The 20,669-nt window shown below is 39.3% G+C and overlaps 1 protein-coding gene across 1 annotated transcript; it reads right to left on the bottom strand.

Annotated features, from left to right (window-relative positions):
• Positions 1–1,576: 1,576 nt before the first annotated feature.
• LOC145895462 (tyrosine-protein kinase SRK3-like) lies at positions 1,577–6,775 on the bottom strand. Its single transcript, XM_082984269.1, has 8 exons — positions 6,675–6,775; positions 6,247–6,410; positions 5,907–5,999; positions 4,299–4,501; positions 3,445–3,594; positions 3,109–3,263; positions 2,812–2,949; positions 1,577–2,555 (listed from the first exon to the last, which is right to left on the bottom strand). Exons 1-8 carry the CDS (start codon positions 6,773–6,775, stop codon positions 2,273–2,275), a joined length of 1,287 nt encoding a protein of 428 aa, XP_082840395.1. The 3' UTR covers positions 1,577–2,272.
• Between the last annotated feature and the right edge of the window lie 13,894 nt (positions 6,776–20,669).

Raw genomic sequence — 20,669 nt, forward strand, 5'->3', positions numbered from 1 at the left:
GTCCGTTGTGCCTCGGACGTGGCCACTAGTAAAATGCAGAAACAGCTGAACGTGGAATGTTTCCACATCATGTATTAAACTACATCTGTGGTTGCTGCAAAAAGTGTTTTTTGTCTCTTTCAACAAAATTTTTTTCTTTTTCAACAGAATTTCCGAACGTATATTATTAGTTGTACAAGGATTAAAGCTTGACAACTTACGGATTTAGCATTATTGGATATCTACTGAGTAGAGACATTAGCTCGTACAAATCACTCAGCTATAGGTTGCAGCCGGAAGAATGCTTACAAGCTTACGTACTGCGCCATTCCTAACTAATACATTTTGAAGTACAACAATATATGAAAACGGTTACTAAGCCATGCAGGCAAACAGCTATCACTTGTATATTAGTCTGCGGTGGTGCTTCTAACTGGAAATGTGACTTTTTTCGTCTCACTGTACCGAAACCGCAACGGAGTGCAGCCAACGCTACTCGTACCTGGAACTGAGGAAATGGTAAAATCCCATGGTTTTGCTCACAATGCAAACGAGCTCTGCGCTGCCACGTCGTGATTAGTGTTTATCTTTGACCAATAACATCGATGTTGGATTGTTAATGACTTTCCCTGTTCATGACTCATCGTGTCAAAGTGTATGTTGCTTGATTCCGGACGGAGGGCAATAAAGATAAATTGTTTCATGAAGTATATTGGAACAATAACTAGGTATTTGATTGTACTGCAACCAATACATAGCGTAGATCTGATACTACCAACTCAATAGAAACGCAAAAACGCACTATATTTTAGAATTTGTATAATTCGAGTATGTTTGACAAACTCATGCAGTTAACCGAGTTCCAACAGGCTGAATATACAATTGAATTTTATCACATAACATAAACAGTGGAGCATGTAGCATGTAGCATGTAGCATCATAGGCAGCATGTATTGTTAGTTTGCTTATAAAAACGTAATATTAAATTGAAATACAGCCGAAGGTGCGTAGCTGCACAAACTCCAGGAGCACGAATATAGATGTAATGCATGAACAGTCTTTTGTTCAAGTCTGTTTACCACATGGGTACAATTTCTCCAACTACATCAAATAGCGACTGCATTGATATTCAACAGCCTTGTCGCCCAGTGGTTCTCAAAATTTGTTGTTTGGTGAAAACTTTGTTTGCCTTTTTAATGAACCTTTCAACCAATGTACTAGAGTATTGCCTTTTTATTTTGCCCAAGCGCTTGGGGTATTGTTGTTCATTTACCCAACCACCTTGTTATAATGACATCCAATTTTCTTGGCAGTGTATATGCATATATTCATCACACAATAAAAAACAAAGGCATGGAAGAGAATATTATTTTCAGCAAAGCTGCAATATGCAAAGACAGGCCAGCATGTTGTCACTTGTATCGGTCTGCAGCTGCGGGTTGAATACAGAAGGTATTTCCAAGGTCGGTTTCATTCTGCCACTTGTTCTAAAACTCAGGGTATTTTCTAAACACTGCGCAATTCGAATGTGTCATGGCAATTTAAAGCGTTGCACTGAAAAATAAATTTTGGAAAAGGTGAAGACACATTAGTATGCGTTTTGTTGCATATAAGACAGAATAATCTTTTTGTTTGGGTTAACGAACACCTAATTTACCGTTCGGCCCCTTGTCATGAATGCGATGTTGAACGTTTTGCCACTAATTTCCAAATACCAACTGTATGCGCAGTTTCTGCTTTTTAACCTACTTCGCTGACTTAAAGTGTATTAAGAAAACCTGTTCAAACATTTGTCTTCACTCACAGCTTAAGCTGGTTTGACCAACCCTATATATATACTTGTATCCTTGCCTGTTGATCTACACACTAACAAACACAATATGGGCCCATATACTGCTCTAACGTTCGAACACACAGATTGAATGTTTAACGATACGGCAAATTCGGTGGTTCCTTCAGTGTCTGCAACCATTCACTCATCAAAACCCATTGTTAAGAATGTGGGTGTCGAATTTCAGTTTGGTTGTGTTTTCCTCAGCTGTACTTCAAGCACCAAACTACCGGAGACGAAAACGCAGCAGAACACACCATGGTCAAGCAACCGCTTGGAAATCAGTCGTATCGGCGTGCACAACTGTCTGCAGCTCAAATGTCATTATTGGCTGATTGCTTGTACGTGCATTTGACTATGTGTTGAATTAAAATTCAGGTGCAAATTTACTGTGGATTTTGCGTGAAATTCTTGTGCACACAGTATCTCGGTAGGATATTGACCACCCTAGTCTCCAACTATTCAAACAATTTTATCAAAAGCAACACGGCGATCGACCCCGGCTTGATGTCCAACATCACCATTAAACTGTGAGAAAAGTTCTGTATTGTTGACTTCAAAGTTGGTGCCAGTGGACCAAGGTGCCAAATACTTGTCTCCGCATGTTCCATCTAAGCTGTCAGTTGGCAAGATTTGTCGGTCCACTGTTCCATCAGTTTTTACATCTCTTAGCTGCTCCTGGAGGTTGACGAAGGTCGGTCGGTTCATTGGCAACCACTGCCAACATTGTAGCATGAGTTTGTATCTATAAACACATTTAAACTTGTGGCCAACATGAAGTGGTGATACAAATGTTATGTTTTTGAAACAGCTTTAAACCAAAATTAACTGCCCTCGATACACGCGTAAAACGTGCTAGACCGTGCTGTACTATGATAGCAAGTTAATCAAATGTGCTCATGCCAACATTTGTAGTCCTCTGGTGCTTTATGATTCAATTAACGAATTTTACAGTAAGGATTTCGTATTGATGTACTGAGCTCACAATTTCCAACACTTACAGATGATCGTTGCACGACGTGGGCTTTGGCATCCTGTACCCCTTTTCCAGTGAATAAAAGAGATGACTCTGTTCAATTTCAGGGTATGGCGTGGCACCCACTGTTACCATTTCGTAAAGTAATATGCCGAAAGACCACCTTGAACATAAGAAAGCACGATTTGTTATGTGGTCGATTAGGCCAAATCACCCAGGGTCTAAAAGTACCCCGTTCTCCAAAAGGGTTCCACTGTCTGCCTGATTGTGTATTTTCTAGGACGGGCCCAGTGTGTTGTATCTAATGATATAAACAACTTACACGTCACTCCGCCACGTAATAGGGACTTTCCCTCCCATCATCCGTTCGGGGCTGACCCACTTGAACGGAACTCGTCGCTCGGTGGCGCCCTTGATCATGCCGTAGCGGTAAACGTCGTTGGCCAGACCAAAGTCAGAAATTTTACACTGCATGTTCTGCAAAGTTTGGATGTTGCTTACGTATAGGAAACTGACAAAACATTGTGAATTAATATCCATTACATGCAGTTTCGAATCCTCATAAAATCAGTCACCGTAGTGCAAGCTTTAACGCTATGAAGCTGCGCCCAATTTAACACCATGCAAAATGAACGTTTGGGTTTTCGGGGATACTTGCCTCTCCCACTAAAATGTTTCTGGTCGCGACATCCCCGTGAATAATCTTAGAGGAGGCGAGAAAATGTAAACCTCCGGCGATTTGTCGCCCAATCTGGTAGAGATTGGACTCACTGAAGTTGTAGATTGGATTCTGGTTTCTCTTGGATGCCTTCAAACCAAATTACGTATCTTGTGTTTGGTCAATACTGTAAAGAACCGGCTCAGTAAATCTGTACTATGGAAAACAGCAGACAGCATCCATTGGCGTAGCTGGGGGACATGTAGGGACCATAGCTTCCCTAACCCAAAAATACTGAGATTTTGGTTATTCGATTGTTCAATTATGGTTTGACTTGTGCTGAAAGCACGAGGACGACTGGTCGTTGTTTGCATTGTGCGTTGAATTTTGATCTGACCACTGGTAGAAACGGAACGGGATTCCAGCTTTGGTAGTATAATCGTTGGGTTTACAGCGATTAAAATCGGAAAACCCAATTTTCCTACGTAGGTACCAGCATATTTGCTGACGTGAGATTAGGATTTTCATAATATGTGCGGATCACTCCTCCCGATCGTGTAAATGTCAACCTTGTCGGTTGCAAAAATTTCACTGCAACCCTGAAATCTTTGGTTTCCTTTTCCCCCTGACATTTTATTGATATTAATACCCACCAAAACGGTTATCATGCGGATCGACCGTTGTGGTTTGAATGGTATTGGTTAGGAGCCGTTTGTTATTGCCTCAAGATGTTAACACCCATGCTGTTTACAGCGTTATCCCGAGTACGACGCCAGGTTATGTAGAGAGGCGTTGCTGTCAGCAACTAATGTCCTGCATGGCGTCATAAATAAGGAAACGATTTCTATCCTAACCTCCCTGCAATCCCAGAGGAAATGAAGCAAATCTCCATATTTCATGTACTCGGTCACCAACAATGGTGATTCGCACTCGTTGTCCGCATCCAGCTTTGTCGTGCACACCCCAATGATCCCCATAATGGAGTCGTGCGGCCCAAGCGACATTAGGAGCGCCATTTCAGCCAGGAAATCCTCCCTGTATGCAACCGCATGAAGAGCTGCAAGAAAGCAAAGCCATTTGATTTACAAATTTTCGGTGAACATGAATTTGGTAAATGTTTCTCAGGTATAGGCTGGTTTAATTGGGGTAACGGTTGCTGGTAATAATACAATAAAGATCTTATGAACTTTCATTATATAATAACCACGTGTCAAAATGGAAAATAAATGTAATAGGCTATAAGCTATAAGTTAAATAGTAAAACTGGCTGAACATGTAGGCTGCTGTTGCCAACTACCTCCAAGTCACACTGAATAGCAATGGTAGCAAAACTTGGAGATTTGTTCCTCAGGTTTCTTACATGCGATATATTTAAATGCCTGTGCCTGGCAACAAAGGCATCCGACAACCAAATCAGTTTTCTTTAGTTTCTTTTGCATAAATGCCCGACAAATTTATTCACAAATCTTGTTAAAGTGCATATGACACGGCCATGACAACTTTGCGTAAAACTAAAGGTACATCTACAACAAACGTATTCCAAAGTATTTCTGTTCTACGTCAACTAAAAAATGGAGAAAACTGCACGAAAAGTAACGGCGACCAAAAATCGTAATCCTTTTGCGCTAAGGAGAAAAGGACATCACATAAGGCGCTTGCGTCGAAAAAATGCATTGTTTAGATAGGAGAAGGCCCCTTTTTTGCAGATATCGAATAGTTTCAAACATGGGAGAATCCACAGATTACGTTACCGTAAAGGTCAGGACAGGATTTTGCATCACACAATAATTTTTGATTGTGACGTCACGAATCAACGGCTTATTTGTCCCTAATTAGCCGAAGACCACAGGGTATAGCAGTAACGACATAACTGTGAGTGGACAAACGACAATGCTAAACTAACGGTTTGTCTCTGTCGTGTTTTCAAAAGTTCATGTATCAGGTTAGCGATCATAAATGCTGTAAAGAACACCCTGTCTGCAGCTCTCATTGATAATTATGGCTCTTTTGCGCATATAAGAACACCCTGTCCCAGTAACTGTTTTATTATTACACAACCAAATAAGACATAATAGGTCAAACAGCGGCCATCTGTCTTCAGCTTAAATTAACATCAAAATCCGTTTATTGCCAGTTTTACAATGTTTTCCATTCCTACGCATAAGGCTTGCTGCCAGCACTGGCACACGACCGAAGCGCATTCTATGACGTCACGCAACAATATCTCGCTTTCGCACGATTTCGTTCGCAGCGGCAAAAGTGCGATTTTGATCAGCTGTATCTTAGAAACCAGTCGTCGTATCAAGCTACTTTTTTCGCCAAAAATGTTCTAAAGTTATGAACATCTCTTAGTTTGATTATTAACATGTTTTATTTTTATGTGTCATATGCACTTTATGGCTTGCAGAGGAAGCTTTGGAAATCTTTTAACGGCTGGTACTTTGCAACTGAATTGAAATAACCTGTCAACGATTTCACGGCAACTTCCTTTCTCGATCCAATATCGTGCCAGGTTGCTCTGTAAACGACTCCAAAGTTTCCCCTTCCGAGTACGTCTGAAATTTAGTGATGAAAGCCGTTATCTTTAAATTGCCTGAGCGAGTCAAATCACAACCTGAGAAAAGTCTTAAGTAAGCGGTTAGTGTCAATGTTTATGGTTTTGATGGCAAAGGTGAATTCATCGTGGCGGTTTTCATGATAGTTGTTCGTTTATTTAATCCTAAACCTCATAAAAGTTTACGTTAAAGTTATTTTGGAAAAAGGCAAAATTCTTGCCCCAAACTATATAAAGTAATGGCAAACCGTGTAAAGCCAGGTTGTTTCGATCTATTTCCCACTTTTGTCCAAATACAGGACCCATGTTGGTCATTTGAAGGTGGTTTTCGAACTGAGAGTAGTTTAGAAAAGGCGCCAGGTCTGCCAAAGATTCTCCGGCGACAAACCGCGATTGGTCAAATATGAGTCTCCTTTATACAACAAGAATATAAAAATAAACATCATATTATGGTCGTAAGATAAAAACTTTCGTTCAGAAAATCGTTTTTGTGAAAGGTTTGTCCAACAATAGTAATCGATTCACGGTGTTTGCAAGTTACCTATTGTCAATGCAGATTGGAATTACATACCACCAACTACATTCAATGACATCGACGGTATGTAACCAAAAATATTCAAAAAAATGTACTTCTGCCTTTTGGTAATCCACCCACATATTTGTATTGGAAACTTACTTTCTCATTCGTTCTCGTCGAAGTCTGATGACGAAGAACATAAGAAGACACACAGTAACCACACATACGGTCACAAGAACAGCGATCACGGGGTTTATCATTTTCCTACAGCTGTTGTATCCATCACCGGTGTAACCCTCGCTGTAAAGAATATTTATGCACAAAAGGCGATCACTGAAACATGGTATCAAAATAAGAAATATAAACTAATGTTTTTTTTTTAATGGAAGAAAGGTCTTGTCATTTTGCAAGCCAATCATGAATGCAACGCATTGTGGTGACATTTCAGTCGCAATCCGTTGCGTAACACCATAACCGAACAACCGACAGTGCAGCTGGCTCAATGTAGCGGAAATCATGTGAAATCAATACAGCCAGCAATAATGCTGAGCTCCAGACACTGTCTGGTGAGAGGGCTTCGGTTTAACGTTGTTATACAATGTTAAGCGAATTCCTTTGCGAGCGAATATTAGCAGTTTATTTAAAGGAAATTTCATCGATTTAAACTTTTACGGGGTCTGTGACTTCAGTGCATATGGCATTGTTACAAACAATGTCATCCACATTGCTATTTAGCCGCCGACAACCGCTGGATCAAAATAATTGGTCGATATTGCCTACGGTCGCTACTTGGTTATAGGACGTGTATGGTTTTCGCAGAATTAAAATCGGCGGGTTTTGTAGTAAAGTTTCCTGCATTGTACAATATATCCCTTATACGTAGCTTCGGTACAAACAATGCTCTTAATTTTAACTTTCACGGCAACAAGCTGGCGATAAAACTAACGAAAGCTAACTTACTCGCAAGAGCAATCATAACCCAGTTTTGGGGCTGGCCTGTCTTTGCATGTTGCAGTCGTGGCGCATTTAGCTGTAGATCCGTGACAGGCGTTGTAGTCTTTGCAGCCGGTCCCGCCAATGAACTGATCCACCCCATCACCACTGTATCCGGGTTTGCAGGTGCAGTTCAAAATGGAACGATCGTTGCTGAGAACCTCACAATATGCATGTGGATCGCAGTGACGTTCTTTCACAGTTTCGTCGACTGGGCAGGGGTCCCAATCTAAACACAATGATTTGATTGAAATTTTTCCTGATCATTTTGCGGCTGAAATACATAAAGCAGAGTTCAAGAACCACCAAATGCATCGGAAAACTAATGCAAAATCAAGAAACAAGCCTTAAATACAAAAACGTTTTTCCAACTAAAGTATCAAAATGTAATCTTTGCGACACAGATATTACAAAACTATTATTAAGATGGTATTCTTTAGTTGGCCTTTTATTGCTATAATGATAATTTGTTACATATTTCCTTCTGATATCATATATTGGAAAACTTTTGAAACGTAAATCGTGATTAGAAATGATTTGTTAGATCTTTAGAATCGAATTCTCAAACCTTCAAAGAAGAATTCTAAGTAAGCGGCGGTTCCATAGTTTTGGCACCAGTGTTCTTTGCCTATACAAACTTTATCCAGGTTTATATACGCAGTCACGGAGAAAAAGTATGTGGCATTCGGAGGTAGTTTTTGATACGTAAAGTTGAACAAAGTTTCTCCGTCCTGCGCTTCGATCTTTTGAAGTGAAACAGATGTAAGTAATTGGTCGGTTTCACCACGACAAGGTCAAATGTTACATGTACGAATCAATGTACTATTTTCGCAAATGCATCTTGTATTCTAAGATCGATACGGTTTACTGTAATTAATGAAGTATTCAATGGAAAAACACTTTCGACCTTCAATGATTTCATAGGTTGTCGTGTGTATACTTACTACCAATGGTCTTGAGTATGCGTCATCCACTATGTAGCGCAAACGATACTCAGGAGGTAAACTGTTGGTAATAACATCGAGAATGTGAGGTGCTGTCCACTGCAAGACTACAGTTATTGTATGGTCTGTGTGGTTGCGGTACCAATTGACCATTGTGAAGGCTAGTGGTGGCCACGAAGACGAAGTCAAGTCTAAATTACAAATATATTGAGCATGGTTCTTTGTAGTCAAACAAACGCGGACATGGTAGACGTTGGTCATATTATTCTAAGAGTATTTAAAAGTAGTAGAAATAAATTATTGCAGCCTAAACAAGAAATGTACACTTACTACTCAGTACTTGTTCACTGCGACAATACTCGGAAGCTGCTTGCTCGTCGACAGGATGCTTGTTGATGAGGTGATAGCCGCAAAACAGATACACGTCATGGCCATAATTCCTGTCTACGCCAATCATGCATCGGCCTCTATAAGCCATAATGTGGAATGTGTAGGCGCGACCGAACCGGATGGGAAACGTGATATTTGTTTGATTCTGAAAACAATCGTAAAACGTCTAGAACCAACGTGAATCCAAGACAGCACCTTTTTGAGGATGTTTTTGTCAATTTTGTAGTTGTTTGGGCAATTTTGCGTTTGTTTGGGCTGGGTGGAACAAGAAATTTTTCAGTATCTACAATTTAACATTCGGAACTTCTTATACCTTCATGATTGTTTTTATCTGTCCCATTGGACAGGGCCGGGTCACTTCTTCCAATGCAATAACGCAACTTTCCGAGCTTGTGCAGTTCGTCACGTCCTCTGCTTCGCAAGGGTATTTGCACTCCACAAGTTCTCCTTCAACGTTTGTGACCCACATTTTCATGCCGATCAACGCCTGGCAGTATTCTTCCTTCTCATATTCGTTTTCTATTAACAAAATATGGTTGTAGAAATCATCGCGTGATTATAAAAACGAAGGCTCTCTGCTTTGTCGTTTATGAGCACTTTCCGCAGCACTTTATATAGATCTAACGATCTAAGTAATTCAATGCGAATCAGATTCAAGTGACCAATTTCCACTTAAGCGTAAGCAAGTGCTACATTATGCATGACAAAATCCTGTTTCATATGTTGTAATGTGCCTTGAAATGTTTTTTTGTTTTAAGTTTTGATTTGAGGTACTTGCCGTAGGCCAAAGTATCGTCGTCACTGTCAAAAAAGCAATACATGAATCCATCGTGATCGTCTCCTAAAACAAATCGATGTTAAAGCGATGGAGCTAATAATGCTTTTTAGTAATCGCAGACAGGGCCACAGTTTCTGCAAAATACCTTTGAGTAAAATTTTTTTTTGCAGTCGGCAATAAGATAAAAAGTCTGCAATAAGACGTGTGCTTAGTTAAATGAAAATCTTTGAAACAACTCTGTGTAAGACTCTCTTGACACCTTCGCAGAGAATGCACAACAACATTACCCACATATGATCAGCATCTGTCTGCAGCTTATACACAATAACACTACCAACCCTTCACTGTCCAGTTGTAAGTAACGCTTAGTTTTGCGGTGGAGTGGTTTGTATGATCGGAAAGGTGAAGATTAGGGTAATAGAATGTCTCGACAACCATCAATTCATCATTCTGTATACTAGGACTTTGGCAACCGACTCCCCCAATGGATCGGTCAATCCCATCACCGCTGTAGCCAGGTTTACAGGTGCAGTTTATTCGTGAACGATCTTTGCTGAGGATCTCACAAAACGCATGCGGATCGCAATGACGTTCTATCACTTCTCTGTCTATTGGGCAGGGATTCCAATCTGTGGAAAAGTAAAGCGAATGAAGATTTCATCATACCAGAATAGAAACGACGACTTTCTACTGCAATTACACCTCAGCAACCGCCACCAACACAGACACCTTATGTTAGTCAGTGGTTTTTGATAATATATTTTCAATTCTTTCATAATTTTAATTGAATTTAATCATTCAAGGTGTTTTTAAGCTAAGCCAATGTCTGCACAAACCGTCAAAGAATTCTTCTATTTCTGCCGCAGTCCCAAAGTTTTCGCAAGTCTCTCCACCAGGACAGGTCTTATCAGTAAGATTCATGTAACCTAATGCCTTAAACACGTAGGTGTTATTCGGGCCTAGCCCACGGTAAGTGTACGTGAACACATCTTGACCTGGAAGTGGTATCACCTTTAATGAAATGCGGAAACATTTGTTGGTCTGCTTTGTCAGAAACGACACTCAAATACAACGAATTCGCAAGGCCTGCACGTTTATATTTAACATGTCAAATATATTAATATTGTAATAGAATACATGCAGTAGGGTACAGAAGCACTACAGCATTAGGGGATGTTGTGGTTACGCTATATGCGCACCATTGCGGTCTCATTGCATATAAGCACAACTAACAATCAACCCATGCTGTAAATCCTGAAGGATTTCTACACATTGATTTTACCTCAACAGCCTTTGAGTGAAAGCGGGTGTGATGTGGATCTTTCACGTACAACACCTTGTATTTGTCTGGCAAGCGATTTTCAATGTTGTCTACGACATGAGGTGCTTGCCATTGTAACATCACCGTTATCGTGTGGTCACTGTGATTTCGGAATGCTTCGAGCATTGTGAAGTTGATTGGTGGTCCCGATGACGATGTCAAGTCTAGGTTAAGATATCAATTTTTGCATCACGGACCAATTACTTAACTCGTTTCAGATGTATTGAACACATTACAATAGCGTGAAGCAAATCAAAGTTTAATGAATTTTTTTTTTGTATTTTGACATCTTTAGAACCCGCAAAATCGGATTTCATTCACAAATAATACGAGACATAAACTCTAAAACTTCACTGTGTCGTTAACTGGTGCAAAATTCTTCTCTTGTCATCGCTGTTATAACATGCACTTTACCAAACGTTTCAAAACCAAAGAAATTTCCAATAATATACAACTCACTACTGAGTACTTGTTCACTGCGACAATACTTGTAAGCTGCTTGCTCGTCTACTGGATGCTTGTTGATGAGGTGATAGCCACAGAATAGGTAGACATCGCTACTATGTAGAGCTTTACCGAAAATTCGTCTTCCGCGGTACCCGAAAATGTTGAAATAATACGAACGACCGAATCGGATAGGAAACGTGATGTTGGTTTGGTTCTGTAATCAGCAATCATTTGGGGTCAAATAAACTTACACAAACAATTAGTTGGGTTTGAGTTGTAATTCGTGTTTTGCACGTTTTTTCATCGTAGGCTGTGGAATACGGACTATACCATTTAAAACACCAGGCAAATAAGGAAATCAATTCTTAAAATATATTCATTTCAGGTGGAAACCAGCACGCGTGCCATTTTTGAAACAAAGGCATGCCAAATTTGGTGGTTAACCAAAACCGACATAAATTCCGCGAAAATAAGACGAATCTAACGTTGCATTTGTCGTCGACCATTCTATATGTGAAAATCATGAGTTTTGTCTGATTTCAGTATCGTCCTGTCTGGCAGGATGGTTGGTCATATATGCGGAAATTATTATTGGGGCATTTGGTGAGTACTAGCATTGCTCATGTAATCGGAAATACCTTCATTATGGCCTTTATTTGTCCCATTGGACAGGGCTGATCAACATAAGCGGCTGTAACGCAGATTTCTTCACTTTTGCAACCCTGTAGATCAACTGACTCACACGGGTAGGAGCACTCCACATAATCCCCATTAACCTTCGTCACCCACATTTTCATGCCTATCATGGATTGGCAGTAGTGATCGTGGAGGTCGTAGTAATAATCCGAGCCTGCAACAGATTGATAAACTAAACACAATTTGTAACAGACTGTTTTTGGCAGACTATTTCAAATAGTTTTGTGGCATACGAGTCTTCCTCAAGATGTTTTATTAAAAAAGATTCAAACTGACCAACTTGATGTCTTATTTCGATATTTGAAATTGATTGTTAGTTCTCAAAAGTTTGTGTTTTTTAACCACACGAAACTTGTTCACTCTGTGCTGTACAGTAAGCCATTCTCTAATTTATGTAGATATACTCGCCTTTGTCTGAAATGTGGTTGTCCCGGTCGAAAAAACAGTACATAAAACCATCGTAATCCTCATCTAAAAACCAAAATACTCAACTCTTTCGTTATTTGAAACCACACTCAATACTTAATTGCACAGAAAACACTTAACTATAACTTTGCCCAGTTTGAAATAACTGTATATTTTTTTATGCGTTAAATTCCTATGACTTTGAAAAACTTCGTATGTAGCATGTCGTGTTTGTTTATTTGTACTCAAAAGACTGTGATTCCTATTTACTTTCCACTGTCCAGTTGAAGGTGACGCTAAGTGTAACGGTCGAGAGGTTTTTGTTACTGGGAAGGTACAGTTCAGGGTAATGGGATATCTGGATTTTCTTCAAGTCTCCAACCCCTGTTGGTATAACACTAAGATTAAAGCATATCATATAATTACTACCTCACCTATTCTTGATATACCGACCATTGCAAATATCATACATTCCACAGATGTATTTTTTTTACCCATCCGCATACTATAAGACCTTTATATATTCTTTGAAAGTAATCATGCAATTAAACAGCATTTTTAAAACCGTTGCACTCATTTATGTCTCAGACATTTGTGTCGGATGTCGCGTACAACTTGTCGCTTTGTGCGTTTTCTCACTATTTGGTGCACCATTAGTTTTGAGTAAACTTGTTATCCCAGAAATACGTCATTCATGTAGTTTGCGGCTTTATTTTACTAGTAAACCAAAGGCTAACACTTTTTAGATTAAATGAGCGTCCAACTTTAATATAAATTATAATATTTTGCAGTGGACTTACGATCTTCATTTGAACAATTGTTTGCAGTCCGTTGTGCCTCGGTCGTGGCCACTAGTAAAATGCAGAAACAGCTGAACGTGGAATGTTTCCACATCATGTATTAAACTACATCTGTGGTTGCTGCAAAAAGTGTTTTTTGTCTCTTTCAACAAAATTTTTGTCTTTTTCAACAGAATTTCCTCACGTATATTATTAGTTGTACAAGGATTAAAGCTTGACAACTCACTGATTTAGCATTATTGCATATCTACTGAGTAGACACATTAGCTCGTAGAAATCACTTAGCTGTAAGTTGCAGACGGGAGCATTTTTCCAAGCTTACTTGCTGCGCCATTCCTAACTAATACGTTTTGAAGTACAACATTATATGAAAACGGTGACTAAGCCATGCAGGCAAACAGCTATCACTTGTATACTCGTCTGCGGTGGCGCTTTTAACTGGAAATGTGTCTTTTTTCGTCTCACTGTACCAAAACCGCAACGGAGTTCAGCCAACGCTACTCGTACCTGGAACTGAGGAAATGGTGAAATCCCATGGTTTTGCTCACAATGCAAACGAGCTCTGCGCTGCCACGTCGTGATTAGTGTTTATCTTTGACCAATTGCATCGATGTTGGATTGTTAATGACTTTTCCTGTTCATGACTTATCGTGTCAAAGAGTATGTTGCTTGATTCCGGACGGAGGGCAATAAAATATATTTTCTCATGAAGTATATTGCAACAATTACTAGGTATTTGATTGTACTGCAACCAATACATAACGTAGATCTGATACTACCAACTCAATAAAAATGCAAAAACGCATTATAGTTTAGAATTTGTATAATTCCAATATGTTTGACAAACTCATGCAGTTAACCGAGTTCCAACAGGCTGAATATACAATTGAGTTTTATCACATAACATAAACAGTGGAGCATGTAGCACCATATGCAGCATGTCTTGTTAGTTTGCTTATAAAAACGTAATGTTAAATTGAAACTCTGTCGGGGGATGCGCTGCTGCAAAAAGTCCTGGGGCGCTAATATAGAGGTAATGCATGAACAGTTCCTATTTGTTTTGTTTTCGAGTCAAATATTACATTTTCTGCGACGATAGGTATGTTGTTTGACCTGCGACAAAACTGAGGTTTTGAACAATTTTTTGTTGAAACAGTTTACTAAAATTTATTGTTTGCTGAAAACGTTGTTTGCCTTTTTAGTGAACCTTTCATTTACCCAACCACCTCGTTATAATAATATCCAATTTCGTTGGCATTGTATACGCATATATTCATTATACAATAATAAACAAAGGCATGAAAAAGAATATAATTTTCAGCAAAGGTCCATGTGTTCGACAACAGAAAAAAAACATCCTTGTGAAAAGTTTATTCAGGAATGGAATTCCATCCACTGAGGTTCCAAGTTACTCATTGTCAATGCAGAGTGGGATTTCTTCACGTGCTGCATGCAATGACATCGACGGTCTGTAAACAAAATGGCAATCTTTGCAGCGTTATTCAAATTAAAGAAAAAACAATTTGTTAGGAATAGAAACAAAAGAATGCAACTCATTGTGGTGAATTTGCAGTCGCAATCCGATGCGTTACACCACGACCGAACAACTGATTGGAACCAATATTGCTGCTGACTGAATGTGGCGAAATCATGACAAAAACAATATACAGCCAGCTATAATGCCAAGCTAGATTGCCTTTGGTTTAGGCATTTTAATGCAACGTTGCGTAAATGTGTTTGTGCAAGTAGCTGTTTTTAAACGGAATTGTGATCAATTTTCATTTCTGCGGGCACTGTGATCAAAGTGTAGATGGGATGGTTTTAAATATGCCATCCACACTGATAATATAGAAGACGACATCCTTTGGCTTTAAAGAAACTGCTCGATGTCGTTCATGTTCTTAATATGTCATGCACAGAAAATCTAACGAAATAGTTCTGAAACTTACTCGCAAGAGCAATCATAACCTAGTTCGGGTGCTGGCCTGTCTTTGCATATTGCAGTCGTGGCACATTTAGCTGTAGATCCGTGACAGGCGTTGTAGTCTTTGCAGCCGGTCCCGCCAATGAACTGATCCACCCCGTCACCACTGTATCCGGGTTTGCAGGTGCAATTCAAAATAGAACGATCGTTGTTGAGAACCTCACAATATGCATGCGGATCGCAGTGACGTTCTTTCACAGTTTCGTCGACTGGACAGGGATCCCAATCTAAACAGAATGATTTGATTGAAGTTTTTCCTGATCATTTTGCGGCTGAAATATATAAAGCAGAGTTCAAGAACCACCAAATGCATCGAGAACCAAATGCAAAAAGTAAGAAACAAACCTTAAATACAAAAACGTTTTTCCAACTAAAGTATCAAAATGTAATTTTTGCGACACAGATGTCACAAAACTATTTTTAAGCGGGTATTCTTTAGTTGGCCTTTTATTGCTATAATGATTATTTGTTACCTATTTCCTTCTGATATCATATATTGGAAAACTTTTGAAACGTAAATCGTGATTAGAAATGATTTGTTAGATCTTCAGAATCGAATTCTCAAACCTTCAAAGAAGTATTCCAAGTATGCGGGGGATCCATAGTTTTGGCACCAGTGGTCGTTCCCAATACAAACTTTATCCAGGTGTATGTACGCAGTCACGAGGAACAAGTATGTGGCATTCGGAGGTAGTTTTTGATACGTGAAGTTGAACAAAGTTTCTCCGTCCTGCGCTTTGATCTTTCGAAGTGAACAGATGTAAAAAATTGGTCGGTTTCACCATGACGAAGCTAAACGTTACATGTACGAACAAATAGAAAAAAAACATCAGAAATGTGACGGATCTGCCGTTACAAATCAATGTAATATTCCTAGGGCTCCAAAAGAAGTAACAGACGATCACACCAGTATAAGATCTTTATTTAAGAAACATTAATTTCGCCTAATGGCATCTTCAATTTCTGTCGTAGAAAGTAGATTTTTTTATCGTTTTAATCGCTTTGTTTTTTGTCGTGGTAGCCAGTAAGTGGACTTACTGTGGAGTAATTTTGTTGTTGTTTTTGTTTTTGTTGTGGTTTTAAGTAATTAATTTAATTTTTTATTGCTATTCTATTTTCAGACAGAAATTGAAGATGCCTTTTGTCGAATTCTTAAACAAAGATCTTATACTGGTGTGATTGTCTGTTACTCCTTTTGAATTAATGAAGAATTCATTGGAAAAACACTTTCGACATTGAATGATTTCATAGGTTGTCGTGTGTGTACTTACTACCAATAGTTTTGAGAATGTATGATCCATTACGTAGCGCAAGCGATACTCAGGAGGTAAACTGTTGGTGATAACATCAAGAATGTGAGGTGCTTTCCACTGCAAGACTACAGTTATTGTATGGTCTGTGTGGTTGCGGTACCAATCGACCATAGTGAAGTTTAGTGGTGGCCCCGAAGACGAAGTCAAGTCTAAATTACAAATGTATTGAATGTGGTACGCGTTCTTTGTGGTAAAGAAATGCAGACATGGTAGACGTTGGTCATATTATTGAATATTTAAAGGTAATTAAAATTACCAGTAAGCCTTTTTGTGCTCCAGTTTTGAAAATATAATTACAAGATACAATTTGGTCTTGAAAATATAAATCCTTGCAGCCTAAACAAGAAATGTACACTTACTACTCAGTACTTGTTCACTGCGACAATACTCGGAAGCTGCTTGCTCGTCGACAGGATGCTTGTTGATGAGGTGATAGCCACAAAACAGATACACGTCATGGCCATGATTCCTGTCTACGCCAATTATACATCGGCCTCTATAAGGCATAATGTGGAATGTGTAGGAACGACCGAACCGGATGGGAAACGTGATATTTGTTTGATTCTGAAAACAACCGTAAAATGTCTAGAACCAAAGTGAATCCAAGACAGCACCTTTATGAGGATGTTCATGTAAATTTTGTAGTTTTCTGGGCAATTTTGTGTTTTTTTTCGCTGGGTGGAAATTTTTAAGTACCTGTAATTTAACATTTGGACGTTCTCATACCTTCATGATTGTTTTTATCTGTCCCATTGGACATGGCCGGTCCACTTCGTCCAATGCAGTAACGCAACTTTCCGAGCTTGTGCAGTTCGTCACGTCCTCTGATTCGCAAGGGTATTTGCACTCCACAAGATCTCCGTCAACGTTTGTGACCCACATTTTCATGCCGATCAACGCTTCGCAGTATTCGTCCTTCTTATATTCGTTTTCTGTTAACGAAATATGGTTGTAGACCTCATCGCGTGATAAAAAACGAAGGTTCTATGCTTTGTCGTTTATGCGAACTTTCCGCAGCACTTTATGTAGATCTAACGATCTAAGTAATTCAATGCGAATCAATTTCAAGTGACTAATTTCCACTTACGCGTAAGCAAGTGCTACATTGTGCATGACAAAATGTTGTTTCATATGTTGTAATGTGCCTTGAAATGTTTTTTGTTTTAAATTTTGATTCGAGGTACTTGCCGTAGGCCAACGTATCGTCGTCACTGTCAAAAAAGCAATACATGAATCCGTCGTGATCGTCTCCTAAAACAAATTGGTGTTGAAGCGATAGAGCTAATAATGATTTTTAGTGAGAGCAGACAGGGCCACTGTTTCCGCAAAATACCGTTCAGTAAATATTTTTTACAGTGAGCAATAAGATGTGTGCTGAGTTAAATGAATATCTTTGAAACAACTCTGTGTAAGACTCTCTTGACACCTTCGCAGAGAATGCATAACAAAATTACCCACATATGATCAGCATCTGTCTGCAGCTTATACACAATTAACACTACCCACCCTTCACTGTCCAGTTGTAAGTAACGCTAAATTTTGCGGTCGAGTGGTTGGTATGATCGGAAAGGTGAAGATTAGGGTAATAGAATGTCTCGACAACCATCAATTCATCATTCTTTATACTGGGACTTTGGCAACCAACTCCCCCAATGGATCGGTCAATCCCATCACCGCTGTAGCCAGGTTTACAGGTGCAGTTTATTCGTGAACGATCTTTGCTCAGGATCTCACAAAACGCATGCGGATCGCAATGACGTTCTTTTACTTCTGTGTCTATTGGACAGGGGTTCCAATCTGTGGAAAAGTAATTTCATCATACCAGAATAGAAAAGACGACTTTCTACAACAATCACACCTCAGCAACCGCCACCAACACAGACACCTTATGTTGGTCAGTGGTTTTTGATAATTTATTTTTTCAATTCTTTCATAATTTCAATTGAATTTAATCATTCAAGGTGTTTTCAAGCTAAGCCAATGTCTGCACAAACCGTCAAAGAATTCTTCTATTTCTGCCGGAGTTCCAAAGTTTTCGCAAGTCTCTCCACCAGGACAGGTCTTATCATTAAGATTCATGTAAGCTAATGCCTTAAACACGTAGGTGTTATTCGGGCGTAGCCCACGGTAAGTGCACGTGAACACATCTTGACCAGGAAATGGTATCACCTTTAACGAAATGTGGAAATATTTGTCGGTCTGTTATGTCAGAAACGACATTCAAATACAACGAGTTCGCACGGCCTGCACGTTTATATTTAACATGTCAAATATATTGACATTGTAATAGAACACGTGCAGTAGGGTACAGAAGCACTACAGCATTAGGGGATGTTGTGGTTACACAATATGCGAACCATTGCGGTCTCATTGCATATAAGCACAACCAACAATCAAACCATGCTGTAAATCCTGAAGGACTTCTACACATGGATTTTACCTCAACTGCCTTTGAGTGAAAGCGGGTGTGATGTGGTTCTTTCACGTACAACACCTTGTATTTGTCAGGCAAGCGGTTTTCAATGTTGTCTACGACATGAGGTGCTTGCCATTGTAACATCACCGTTATCGTGTGGTCATTGTGATTTCGGAATGCTTCGAGCATTGTGAAGTTGATTGGTGGTCCCGATGACGATGTCAAGTCTAGATTAAAATATGAATTTTTGCATCACGGACCAAGTACTTAACTCGTTTCATATGTATTGAACACATTACAATAGCGTCAAGCAAGTCAAAATTTAATGAATTTTTTGCATTTTGGCATCTTTAGAACCCGCAAAAGCGGATTTCATTCACAAATAATACGAGACATAAACTCTTAAACTTCACTGTGTCGTTAACTGGTGCAAAATTCTTCTCTTGTCATCGCTGTTATAACATGCACTTTACCAAACGTTTGAAAACCAAAGAAATTTCCAACAATATACAACTCACTACTGAGATGTATATTGTTCACTGCGACAATACTTGTAAGCTGCTTGCTCGTCTACTGGATGTTTGTTGATGAGGTGATAGCCACAGAATAGGTAGATGTCGCTACTATGTAGAGCTTTACCGAAAATTCGTCTTCCGCGGTACCCGAAAATGTTGAAATAATACGAACGACCGAATCGGATAGGAAACGTGATGTTGGTTTGGTTGTGTAATAAGCAATCATTTGGGGTCAAATAAACTTATACAAACAATTAGTTGGGTTTGAGTTGTAATTCGTGTTTTGCACGTTTTTTCATCGTAGGCTGTGGAATACGGACTATACCATTTAAAACACCAGGCAAAAAAGGAAATCAATTTTTAAAATATATTCATTTCAGGTGGAAACCAGCACGCGTGCCATTTTTGAAACAAAGGCATGCCAAATTTGGTGGTTAACCAAAACCGATATAAATTCCGCGAAAATAAGACGAATCTAACGTTGCATTTGTCGTCGACCACTCTATATGTGAAAATCATGAGTATTGTCTGATTTCAGTATCGTCCTGTCTGGCAGGATGGTTGGTCATATATCCGGAAATTATTATTGGGGCATTTTGTGAGTACTAGCATTGCTCATGTAATCGGAAATACCTTCATTATGGCCTTTATTTGTCCCATTGGACAGGGCTGATCAACATAAGCGGCTGTAACGCAGATTTCTTCAATTTTGCAACCCTGTAGATCATCTGACTCACACGGGTAGGAGCACTCCACATAATCCCCATTAACGTTCGTCACCCACATTTTCATGCCTATCATGGATTGGCAGTAGTGGTCGTGGAGGTCGTAGTAATAATCCGAGCCTGCAACAGATTGATAAACTAAACACAATTTGTAACAGACTGTTTTTGGCAGACTATTTCGAATGGTTTTGTGGCATACGAGTCTTCCTCAAGATGTTTTATTAAAAAAGATTCAAACTGACCAACTTGATGTCTTATTTCGATATTTGAATTTGACTGTTAGTTCTCAAAAGTTTGTGTTTTTTAACCACACGAAACTTGTTCACTCTGTGCTGTACAGTAAGCCATTCTCTAATTTATGTAGATATACTCGCCTTTGGCTGAAATGTAGTTGTCCCGGTCGAAAAAACAGTACATAAAACCATCG

This window comes from Ascidia mentula, chromosome 3 (genome assembly GCF_947561715.1).
Source record: "Ascidia mentula chromosome 3, kaAscMent1.1, whole genome shotgun sequence".
Classification (NCBI taxonomy): Eukaryota; Metazoa; Chordata; class Ascidiacea; order Phlebobranchia; family Ascidiidae; genus Ascidia; species Ascidia mentula.